The sequence below is a fragment of the Pelophylax lessonae genome, assembly GCF_965119305.1.
Source record: "Pelophylax lessonae genome assembly, chromosome: 4".
Lineage (NCBI taxonomy): Eukaryota > Metazoa > Chordata > Amphibia > Anura > Ranidae > Pelophylax > Pelophylax lessonae.
The window spans coordinates 600,230,988-600,243,723 of record NC_138771.1 but is presented as its reverse complement, the minus strand read 5'-3'; the positions used below and the strand labels follow the sequence as shown (position 1 = coordinate 600,243,723).

The window sequence follows — 12,736 nt, the reverse complement described above, 5'->3', positions numbered from 1 at the left end:
AGATTGCAGGTGCATTGCCAAGCTACTGCAGACTCTCAGGATAGCTGTCTGCCTATACCTCAGAGGCAGGCAGTTTCTTGAGAGCAGGAAGAGCAATGGACTAAGAGCGCTCAACTACACATTCATAGTTGACTGAGCACTACAAGCTGTCAGCTGCAATGGCCGACGGTACTTGTAGTCTATTCATTCACAAGAAACTGAATAAATGACATGGCTATGTGGGCGGAGCCCCGCACTTCCATACACTTTTTAAAAATTGTGACAGCGGGTGCAGGGAGAGGATCCCCAGCCCACAGTCACAGGGAATGGGGTGCCTGCTGTACATGTGACCCACATATTTAGGGTGTAACATGTAACATGTTCAGAAAGGTAAACTTACCCTTTAACCTTTTTGTCTGGATCTAGATCTATTTTTATCCCAAGCATGTTTTAATTCACATACAGTTGACTGACTCGCTACTTGTGTTGAAAGTCTGTTCCAAGCATCAAATATCTTTCAGTAACAAACTTTCTGTGGCTAGCTTTGAACTTTCCCTTGCTACGTTCAGGTCACGTCGCTGCATTCTTTAGCTCAGATTCATTTATAGAATGCTGCCCACCTGAACCTTTCATACACTTAAAGTAGAACTATAGGAAAGACGTTTTCTTACATTTTGGATAGCAGAAGGGAGGGTTTTTATAACCCCTGTCAATTTTTTCTTCGCCATCTGTGTCCCATTGCAGAGATTTCTCTTCACTTCCTGCCCAATAGCCAGACAAAATCCCTGCAAATTATAGCAATTTCTTGGGGTCCCCTAGGTTTCTAGAACTTGTGTCCCATTGGAAGATTTCCCCCGCTATTACATTTCTGGGGACAACCTGAAAGTTGGGTTTTTCTTTTACTTTCAATGATCATGGTAAACGAGAAAAATGGAGAGGCTGAATCTCCTTAATGGGAGCACAGGCAGAAATAAAAACTGACAGGTGTTCGAATCAAATTGTATTATCCAAATCAAAAAAAAAACTGGATTTTTGACTTACTGTAAAATCCTTTTCTCTGATGTTCACTGACAGACACCGCTCCAGAATCTTCTTGACCATTGGGTTATGCTCCCCCCCTACAGGAGTAGGACGCTAGGCCAGAAAAAGCTTTACTACACCTATTGGGCAGTCCCAGGGGATATACTTCCACACACTGCTATGGGCACTCAGTTTTGTGGCAAGCAGTGTCAGAAGAAAAATAAGGGGTGGGTGCTGTGTCCGTCAATGAACATCAGAGATAAGGATTTTATGGTAAGACAAAAATCCATTTTCTCTTTTGTTTATTGAGGGAGACAGCTCCAGAATCTTTTTGACCATTGGGACGTCCCAAAGCAGTATCAAAAATGAGGGGTGGGAAAACAGTTAAAAATAAATCACAAAAGGCTAAAACTAGCCAACCAGGTAACATGGAGCTCAACCAGGAATAACTGGAGCTCACCTGAAAATAATAAACCCCCAAAAGGACCTCTCGTACAGCAGCCTGCAAAACATTGCAGCCAAAAGCAGCATCCGTAGATGCCAGTACATCCACTTCACAAAATTTTGTGAAAGTGTGCACAGACAAACAGGGGGCCCCTTGAAAACCTGTATCCCTGACGCCCGATGGCAGAAGGCCCAAGAGGCACTAAGTGCCCAAGTAGAATGCGCCTTAACAGGAAACGGAATAACCTGACCCCGAATTGAATAGGCCTGCACCACCGTCTGTCATATCCATCTGGAAATGGTTGCTGCAGACCCGACCAACCCTTTGTGAGGTCCATGCGTAAGGAGAAATAGTGAGGCTGATTTCCTAAACGACTCAGTTGCCGCAAGGTACACCCTGATCGCCCAACCAACATCCAGAGAGTGCAAGGCAATCTCCTTAGGATGTTTAGGCTCCGGACACAGGAAAGGCAACACAATGTCTTTAGTCAGATTTAAACTAGAAAACCTTAGGAAGGAACGACTGACAAGGGCAAAAGCACTTTAGCTCTGTGAGCCACCAGGTAAGGTGAACGACAAGACAGCGCTGCCAGCTCCGACACCCTGCGTGCAGAAGTAATAGCCACCAAGAAGGCTACCTTCTGGGACAATGTAAGCAGAGGAAGCTCGCAAATATATTCGAAAGGTGGTTACTGGAGAATCGACCTCACCAAATTGAGGTCCCACGGAGACTGTACTGGGGGAGCCAAGTGGAGAATCCACCACAGGTGGGACTGTCCAATTTTTTAAACCGGGACTCTTCAAAAGGAATACCATCTAGCCAAACGCTTAGGTGTCAACATATTAAGTTTTGGTCACTGACTCGCGACAATTTTTAAAAGCAGGCGGGGAAAAGGAATACCTTTGCCGCTTTTGGGGAGCTGCTGATACAAAAGGGGAAAGACGTCTGACGCAGCTGCGTCCTCCATTTTAAAAGTTGCCCGAACCAATATAATCAGTGCATCCACCAGCACCTTTTCATGTGAAGCTGCAGTAGAAGAGGAACCCTCCTCACTATCAGAGCATTCGGAGTGCGTAGATGCAGACCCAGTAAGATCGCTACCATACTAAGCTCACCCCGAAACATATCAGAGAAGACCGCTGACTGCGGTCCCACAAGGGGACGCCGGCCAAGGGTCCACAAATGGACCACCTATGAGACCCTGCAAAAAAAACAAGGGGGTCACCCTAGGGACCCACCATAGAGGACATATTCGAACGTAGCCCCCCTTAAAGGTGGGCCGCCCGCCGTGACCCGGATGTGGTCAGGGTACACTCACTCACACAATGGCGGCAAGACGGTCACTAGAAATGAAGCACCCCCACAATGCCACCTGGTTCAAGGGAGGTGCAAAGCTGACCAAATGCCCAGCAGGCCGCGGCCTAAATTTTTTGAGGGGGCCAAGCCGCAATCCTCAGTCCATCAGATGCCCAAAGGGGGAGATGGGGGCTTCAGCTAGACCCACTGAGGCTGTCCCAACAGCGGCGCCCAACTCGGCCGCATGGACTAGTAGGCCGCAAGTTGCGGCCGAAAGACCCAAAGGGACTGTTTAGAGGGGCTTGGGGGGAGGTCCTTACTCCTGACTAGGCAGAGAAAAAAAACTGAGTGCCTATAGCAGAGTGTGGGAGTTTATCCCCAGGAACTGCCCCAAAGGGGTGGTAAAGCTTTTTCCTGCCTAGTGTCCTACTTCTGTAGGGGGCAGTATAACCCAATGGTCAAGAAGATTCTGGAGCTGTGTCCGTCAATGAACAAAAGAGAAAAGGCGTTTTGCCTTTAGTTATACTTTAATGTTAATAGGGTTTCTATACCCAAAACATGAGAGGTGAACGCCTGCACAGAAGAGTTTCAAAATAGCCTTAAGCACAAAGCCCTAGTGTGAACGACCCTAAATACAATGCATCTGCTCATTGTTTTAAATGGTTACAAAAGTAAAATATTTGAAGTAATTGAGAAGCAAGGCTACACCATGAATTATAATGTATTAAACACTTTCACAGTATTTTAGTCCGTCAGCAAATAAGGGAAGTGTTATGATGCAGGTAAAAAAGCCAACTCCATGCAATCACCGTATTGCTGGAAGAGGGCTATAATCTTGGGAAGACTGGACAGGCGACCAGGTAGTGGGAGACTTACTTAGCAAATCCAATGAAATCCTCGTGATTGGTGTTGATGTACGATAGTTCAATGTCTATTAGAAGCAGTATCTGTGGACAGAGAAAAAAAAAAAAAGATGTGAAAAAAACAAAACAAGGGTCCATTACACAGGTAACTGCACTACCTAAATGCTGTCCAGATCAGTGGTCACGACTCAGGTCATATGACCTCACAAGTATTTGCGCATATTGTACAAAGGCAAGGAAACATCAAGCAGAAGTATCCTGTAAAGACACAGAGGTTGGAGGAAGAAACCACTGTGTGCTGCACACAGTGGACAAGGAATCTGGTATATAAAAAGACTCCACTTCTACACTGTTGCTATTGAGCAGCACAGGCAGCAGAAGAGGTAAGCATTTACCCTCGTTCAGGGGACATATTTTTGGGGCGATTTTTAAGTCAATTGCAGGCAGATCTAAAAAAAATGACACAAAACACACGAGTACTCATGTGCTAGCAAAGAACATGCCGATAGTGGGAGAGAGCAGATAAGCTAATAAGCCTGTTTTTTTTCCTCTCTCCATGATCCAGTCACATTTTAAAAGAGGGACAAAAAGGTCTGTAAGTGTTGAAAAGAGGTCTTAAATAGGACTTTGTGTTAGAGCTGTAGAGATCTGAGCTAGATGGCAAAAATAAACCTATTATATAGGACTTTGTGGCAGAGCTGTATAAAGCTCAGAGCTGGATGGTGAAAAAAAACAAACACTTTGGCATGTAAAACAACCCATATGAATGCATTTCATCTTTGTATTTAGTGGTTTGGCCTAAGTATAGCTTTAAGCAATTCCTATAGTCTGCTCAATAACAGTGTTCTTCGTGCTGCTGGATATGGTGTTTAAATGCATCCTCCCAGGACCTAGCAAAGCTAAGGAACACAAGATTCTGCACTGGGCACTAGATGCAACCAGGAATCCCCAAGTCACATAAAAGCATTCCAAAACTTGACGGTCCCCAGCTGCTCTACATTCCCTCTAGCTCGGGGTCTCCAAACTTTGTAAACAAAAGGGCCACTTTATGGTCCTTTGAACTTTAGGGGAGCTGAACTGTGGCCAATGGGAGAAGAGCGAGCTCTAGTGTCAGTGGAAGAATTGGTCAGTGGCAGGACTGGTGCCCCGTCGCTGGTGTCAGTGGCAGGACTGGTGCCCCGTCGCTGGTGTCAGTGGCAGGACTGGTGCCCCGTCGCTGGTGTCAGTGGCAGGACTGGTGCCCCGTCGCTGGTGTCAGTGGCAGGACTGGTGCCCCGTCGCTGGTGTCAGTGGCAGGACTGGTGCCCCGTCGCTGGTGTCAGTGGCAGGACTGGTGCCCCGTCGCTGGTGTGAGAGGAATAGTGCCCCATCACTGGTGTCAGTGAGAAACAGTGCCCGATTCTGGGTGTTAGTGGCAGGGACTATGCCCCTGTTGCTGACAGTGGGGGGGGGGGGGGGCATCAGGCCCCCGGCCACAGTTTAGAGACCACTACTCTAGACGACGTGTTGGGTCCCCATGTCCTTTAGTTGTAATTGCATGTGATCCCAGCTCTAAACAGTGATTATGTATAACTGATTATTTAATATTGGCTTTTCTGCCATTATATCTTACTTGATCTTTTGTCTTCCCTTCTCTCTCTCGGATGTATGTTGTAACAATCCTTTCGCTCTCTTCTCGTAGTCTTGGATAACTAGCCAGCTACAAAATGTGAACAGTCTTCTAAGTTACAATGGCCATTGCATGTTTTTAAACATATAAACATTTCAACATTCATTTAATCCCAAAACCTTCTTGAAGTTCCAGCATGCATGGATCAGGCAATGGAAAGCTGGTATTATGAGTAACAAAGGCATAGAAAAAAACTAACAGACACATAACTTTCACTTACATGTCAAAGCTGTTGCTGAAGTTATATGCATTGTCTTATGGCAAGAGTTGGGTTTGGGCCAACAGTAACCAACTAACCAACCAATAGATGGAATCAGGAGGCTCGAGAGGGTGGGGCTAAGCTTGCGATAAAAAGCCAGCTGCCTATACTGTACACACTGATTGATCTGACATAGGATTACATTTTTTATGAAAAACTACCTAAACTCTTACCTTTAGCCCTGTACATCCTTGGAAAAAAGAAAAGTCACAGCCTTGTGCAGCTGCTTGGCCTATTCATTCCTATGGCTGGGTCTGCGCTCCTCTGAAAGCACAGAGTAAGAGAAAGCAACATGAAGTAATGTAGTGAGCAGCGTAGATGCCCAGCAGGAGCTGGCCATACACTGATCAAGATTTGGCCAGCATAGACCGGCTGAATTTCTCCTCACAGGAATGCTGGAGCTCTGTCAGAGTGACCATGGGGTTCATGGTCACCTCACTGACAAAGGCCCTCTGATTGCTCGGTTTCGCTGAACTGCCCGCTTTAGGAAGTGTCCTGGTGGTTCCAAACTTCTTCCATTTACAGATGGAGGCTACTGTGCTCATTGGGACCTTCAATGCTGTAGAAATTTTCTGTATTCGTCCCCAGATCTGTGCCTCGATACAATCCTGTCTGAGGTCTACAGACGATTCCTTAGACTTCATGGCTTGGTTTGTGCTCTGACATCCACTGTTAGACAGGTGTGTGCCTAACCAAATCATGTCCAATCAACTGAATTTACCACAGGTGGACTTCAAGTTGTAGAAACATCTCAAGGATGATCAGTGGAAACAGGATGCACCTAAGCTCAATTTTGAGTGTCATGGCAAAGGCTGAATACTTATGTACATGGGATTTTTTTCCCGTTTTTTATTTTGAATAAATTTGCAAAGATTTCAAACAAACTTCTTTCCTCTTATTATGGGGTGTTTGTAGAATTTTGAGGAAAATAATGAATGTAATCCATTTTTTGGATAAGGCTGTAACATAACAAATTTTTGAAAAAGTGAAGCACTGTGAACACTTTCCAGATGCACTTTACCTGTGGTGTGGATAAAGGAATCTGCTACAAAAAAAAAAAAAAAAAAAAAAAAAAAAAACATTTTCTGCAATGGTGGGCAGAGCTGCTCAGTGATAATCTTATGAATGGGGCTGGAGGCAAGTATTTAAGTATATGGCTCCCAACCAGGGGGAAGAGAAAATTTAAAGGGGGCCATCCATGGAAAACAGAAGGCCCACTTTATTGCCAGCCCCCAAAAATTCAATTCAGTGCCAGGGTTAAAAAGCTTCTAGGAGACATGGGCGACCTCACTATGCCTTCTGGCAGATCTGGGGAGCTGGAAATCCCACAAAAATGTACTTCAACCAAATGTAGCGGATATTGTGGAAATTGACAGAATGAAAACACAACCACATTCATTTACTGTTGATGCTGTGTTACATGGTTTGGTTCGGATTTTACCCGAAAGCAGAGGCGTAACTAGAGCCTTCAGGGCTCCGATGCAAGAAACCATGAAGGGCCCCCCCAGATCCCTGGCCGGGGCCCTTCCCTTCAAGCCCAGGGCTCTTCCCACTAATCCTGGGGCTCTTTACTCTCGTTGCATGGCCTTTTATTACGGTCCCGCAGCAGGATCCTTTCACAAGTTCTGCAGTGGGCTCCCTTCCTGCAATCTTGGGGTCTCCCCACAGTGGTGCAATGCCAGGGCCCGGTCGCAAGTGTGACTTTTGCAATCCTGGAAGTTCACCCACTGGTTTGCTGCTGGGCCCCCTGGAGCATGGGGCCCGGTAGCAATCGCAACCCCTGCAACCCCTGTAGTTACGCCCCTGCCCGAAAGTTCTACTTTAAGGGAGCTATAGACTGACAGAGGACCCCTCCTGAGATGGTTTATCTTTTTGACACAACCTCCTGAAAAAAAGGCAAGAATAGAAGGTAAAAACTTCACTTTGTTTTATCTGAATAGAGAGAAATTAGTGTATTTTTAATTGTGCCCTGCTCCCACGGTACAATTCGATTATAACTCAACTTTTAGGATAATTTGTGAGAGTCTGGTTTCACTTTAAGAAGTATCCTGAAATGATGAAAACACTTGTGCCTGGTGATTATTTTAACATAAGTTGAAAATCTTCTGAAACCTCTTATGCAGTCAGTTTGAAGTATATCATGACTTATTATGACTTATTTGCCACAAATTGCAATTTTTTAAAGCCACCTTCATCCAAAATAACACTACAGGGTTCATCGCTCCTTCATTTTACATCAGTGTTCCAGTCAGTGTCTCTTGTTCCTTCCACCCAAGCCACCTCCTTCAATATAAAAAGCTAAAACTAAGCCGGTCAGCAGCAAAATACAGGGGCTGCCATTAACAATCTCCATCGGAAATAGTGGTCTTGCTGGTACACGGACCAAGCAGTTTCAATTATGTTTGAGATACTGGTCCAGAACAGGTATGTATACTAGTAAAATCTGAGAGATCAGAAGTCAATAAAAAATTACGCTTCCTGCTTTAAAGGCCAAATAATGAGACTCATTTACAAACCAAAAAGTTTAAAAAGGAGAGTACTCCAGGCTGCAATACCTAATTGTTACCCACAGGTGGTGATGAGGGAACATTGTATACAAAAAAGAATCGAGCAAGCAACTGTAGCTTGTAAGGAAACATCAGCTTAATAGCCTATTTAATTATACATATTTTCTGGCTAGACATTTAAAATCTGGAAATAAATTCAGTAAGAAACTATTTGCATGCACAACATTGCACAAAAAAGTAAAAAATATGCAGACTGGTGTAAGAAAAGCTTCAGATGACTGGACAGAAGATGGAAAAGATGCTAGAACTTACTCTATGACAGATAAATGCATCAAGACAAGTCCTTCAATGTGCAAGTATAGTGCAAATTATATGTCCAACCCTTATTTATCAAGTGTCTCAAAAAAGAAAAGACTGTCTTGCATCACAGGAACCAAATGGATCTGGATTTCAATGCTCCATGTGTCATTTTACATAGAGGCTTCATTCTCATGGGTGGCTGTTTGACAAACAGAAAGCGCTCCTACTGGAGATAATGGAGAAATAAGACATCGTACAAGTCAATACTATGTGATGAAAGGTGACAGCAGGTAATAAGGAAAATTAGACCCGCCATCACCTCTCCATCTACAAGCAGTTCTTTAAGATTTCTCTTCAATCTCCCTCACCGACTCCTACAGTTCCCTATACCCTGTATAAATCTCCCTCACCCACTCCTACAGTTCCCTATACTCTGTATAAATCTCCCTCACCCACTCCTACAGTTCCCTATACCCTGTATAAATCTCCCTCACCCACTCCTACAGTTCCCTATACCCTGTATAAATCTCCCTCACCCACTCCTACAGTTCCCTATACCCTGTATAAATCTCCCTCACCCACTCCTACAGTTCCCTATACTAGGGATGCACCGATCTGATTTTTTTGGTCCCGATCCCGATCTTTTGCTTTGTGAAATTGCCAATCCCGATTCTGATCCGAAAGTACTGTTTTGTGAGCTTATAACAAAATACTTCTGGATCGGGATCGGCAGATACCTAGGAAATGTCCACATCACACAGCCAGTGATGTGGATACCGAAAGAAAGACGACCCCCCCCCCCCCTATAAACAGAAGAAGAATGCCTGCAACTGTAGAATTAGATGAGTAAAAGCTTTTTTTTTTTTCTCCTATCGAAGTGATTGAGGGAGGGTCAGAAGCCTGGAGAGTAGCGACGCCCCGGATCGGCCCGTGGGTCTGCTAAATTTTACCGATCCCCAATCCAGCCACTTTGCCAGTATCCGGGCCGAAATCCGATCCGAATATCGGATCGGTGCATCCCTACCCTGCATTAATCTCCCTCACCTGCTCCTACAGTTCCCTATAACCTGTATAAATCTCCCTCACCCACTCCTATAGTTCCCTATACTCTGTATTAATCTCCCTCACTCCTACAGTTCCCTATACTCTGTATTAGAGACTTTCCACTGACGTCAATGGGCTTTAAATCGCGACAGGAGACTGCAGCAAAGGAAGCAAGCAGAAGATTTTAACGGCACCGCATCTTTGTGTGTTCTACAAATCTTTGGCCTCTTTATACAAGCTGAACTGCTTCTTGCATTGTATAGTAGACAATAGAGCAGCTATGTCCAAACTATGGCCCTCCAGTTGTTCAGGAACTACAATTCTCATCATGCCTAGTCATGTCTGTGAATGTCAGAGATTTACAATGCCTCATGGGAATTGTAGTTCCTGAACAGCTTGAGGGCCGTTGTTTGGACACCCCTGTGTGCTTCTAGAAAGGTTAAATTTCAAAAATCACCAACAGAACCCCAAAACTCAAACAGCACCATTAAATTCCAAACAAAGCTTGCACGGTCACACTTTGGCCTGCCTTTTGCTCACGGACTCTGCCTTTGTACACTTAGTGGCCAATAGAGAGGTGCAGAGGACACCACAGAATTTACGACACTACTGAGTAATGTACAGCTTACATTTTTAATTTATTTACACCAAACTAAATCTTCTAGGGCACGCTGGAAGCAAAGTGTGTAGGAACCAAATGATGGCAGCTGTACAGACCTGGTGCATTATATACAAAGAGAATACAGGCTGAACGACTCTACCCAAAAAGTGTAGTCAGGTCCATCTGAGTGATCCATTTCTAACCCAAATACAGAGCCAGTCTCCATATCTGGGGTTTCTCAACCAAGGTTCCATGGAACCCTAGGGTTATTCCAGAGGTTGCTAGGGGTTCCATGGGCAATGAGCAATTTCTGCCTTTCCAATAAATTCCCACTGACCACATTGAGCTCTTTAGCTCTCTGTAAGAGTCATTCTTCCCACTGACCATCACGATAATGTACCAGGGGTTCCTCTGTGTTAAGGTTGAGAAATGCTTCGCTTCTCCTAGAGATTCATATATTGTAGTCATGGAAAAAAGGGCAGCAATTGTAATTTTAGAACAGCCTCTCTCATCCTTAACCTAGAGCACAAGTCCAAACTTTTTAAAACAAAGGGCCAATCTATTGTCCTTCAGACTTTAGGGGGGCCAAGACTGGGGACAGCGGAAGTGGAAATTTTCCTGGCATCAGTGGGAGTAAACAAACATGGACACAATTGTTATCAGGGGGAATAGTGCCCCATTGTTCCTTTCATTGGGACAAATAGTGCCCCACTGTTGAGTCCAGGGGAGAAATGGTGCCCCATTGTTCATGTCAGTTGGCAAAATAGTGTCTCCTATTAGTGGAAGGAATAGTGCCTCAAAGGCTAGATAAAGTCAAGCAAAAGGCTACATTCAGCCCCCGACCGCAGTTTGGAGACCACTGACCTACAAGATCCCTTGAAATACTTTAGGTCTCAGGAAACCCCATTAAAATTCATTGGGGGGGGGGGGTCCGTGGGAAAAATGCCTGTTACATTGTCAGTGGTAAGAAGAACCACCTTACAAAAATAAAGTAATTGGTGTCCTGCAGCTGGATCTGCCATGTGGAGTTGGTCTCAGAACTATGCAGGCACCATCAAATCAGAGGTCAATCATTCACAGCTCAAACTAGCAAACTCTGGAACTGTTCTACAATTTAACAAAAGATAAAACGTCCCTTGGAGCACAAGATGCGTTCACCAGAGATCTCATATTACCATAGACATACAAAACATGGTAAAGAGCCCTTCTAGAAGAGCGGAGGCTATTAAAGCATCAAGGGGACAAGGTAACTTCATAATTTTCATGGTTTTGGAATGGGATGTCCAACAAGATTTGGATGTTATGGCCAGATGTCCACAGGCTTTTGGCCATGTAGTGCAGTTCTACTTTGTATTAACTATCCACAGTCTACACCTAATTTAGTTTCCCCCAAAATTCTAACAGAAAACAAAAACAGAAAAAATACAATTATTTTCAGCAGTTCAACCACAGAATGGTTATTCAAAGATAGACCATAACACAAGGATGTCTTGATACATATATCTGGATTTACTAAATAGAATGCATTCCCACAGGAAGACAAATTGTTGGACCTTTACCCTTTTGTCTGAAGCAGAGCCCTCTGACCAAGCAAAATCACAAGCAAGGAAGGAGTTAAACAGAGCGAAAAAAAAAAAAAAAAACAGTGGCAGACAGTAAGACAAGAGGAAACTTAGTATGCAGGTGGGGAAAACAAATCATGCACACAGCAAGGTTCTCCAAAATGTCTCTTGCTGATAAGGATTATCACTTGTGGAACACTTCTTTTCTCTTCCCCAACTCAAGAATTCATGGAACAATGTTTCATTGTTATTTGATATATTTTTGAAAAGTCTCTTAAAAAAAGGTAAGCTAGAATGGTTTTTGATCACCTAAATTTGAAATCTCAAAGTGATTTTGCCGCTACTTGTATAAACTTTTTATTTTAAAAGTAAAAACAATACAGACTGTCTTCATGACATTCAATTTGCAGACCTTGTTGGGCTTTCTAACAAGAAAGCCAAGCACTATCTGCAAACTTGCAAACTGCTTCCACAGGATGACAATTCTTAAAGTGCCATCCCTGCTTAGAGAGGAAAGTGGTGCGTCCACTGCTGCGTACTCATTCAGTTGTAGGTGTGCGATTGCCTGCTATTCAGAAATAACTACCGTATGTAAGCTGATCTGCATTTACCAGTGTGAGATGAGTAATTTGTTTCTCTTTAAATGACCATTAGGGAGTGCCTTAAATATTTTGTAAATTGACATGGTCTATAATTTTGTGCCTCTAACTTACGCATTTGGTTTTTCATTTTCTACTATTTTGGTCTATTCAGGCCATTTATATAAAAAGCTGGTCCTTTTCAGTTTTGTACCATCGCTACAACATAGCTTTTAGAGCTGTGAGATATTAGACCAATCATAGATGGGAGCGGGTTGGGGGAGGATTGGGTTGTCTCCCCCTCACCTGTCTCCCAACTATCCATTAGCAGCCATGTGCTTGCATTGTGGAGACACTCAAAATAGACAGTGTTAGGACTGCAAGTAACACAGGGTGCCGTGTAGTAGCCTTGCAGCTTACACATGCGTTTGCAGATACGTGTCAACTAAACCCCTGTTCTTTATTTATATCGTGAGACAGGTCTACTTGGTTGGTGGCAGACTGGAAGGTGATTACATCAGACTGGAGGGGCTGGCTGGTTTCCATGCACCTCTTAATCCTTTCGCTTTTCAGTTCTTCTGGTGCCAAACTAGGGTACATAAAAATATCCATA

General features: G+C 44.1%; 1 protein-coding gene across 2 annotated transcripts in view; it reads right to left on the bottom strand.

Moving 5' to 3' along the window:
* Positions 1 to 12,736, bottom strand: part of DNM2 (dynamin 2) — a 256,519-nt gene that overhangs the window by 76,796 nt on the left and 166,987 nt on the right. For both annotated transcript variants that reach the window (XM_082254569.1, XM_082254568.1), the window contains exons 11-12: positions 5,216 to 5,302; positions 3,617 to 3,687 (exon numbers count right to left, since the gene is read on the bottom strand). In XM_082254569.1, the coding sequence (XP_082110695.1) occupies positions 3,617 to 3,687; positions 5,216 to 5,302 (158 nt within the window). The remainder of the gene's footprint in view (positions 1 to 3,616; positions 3,688 to 5,215; positions 5,303 to 12,736) is intronic.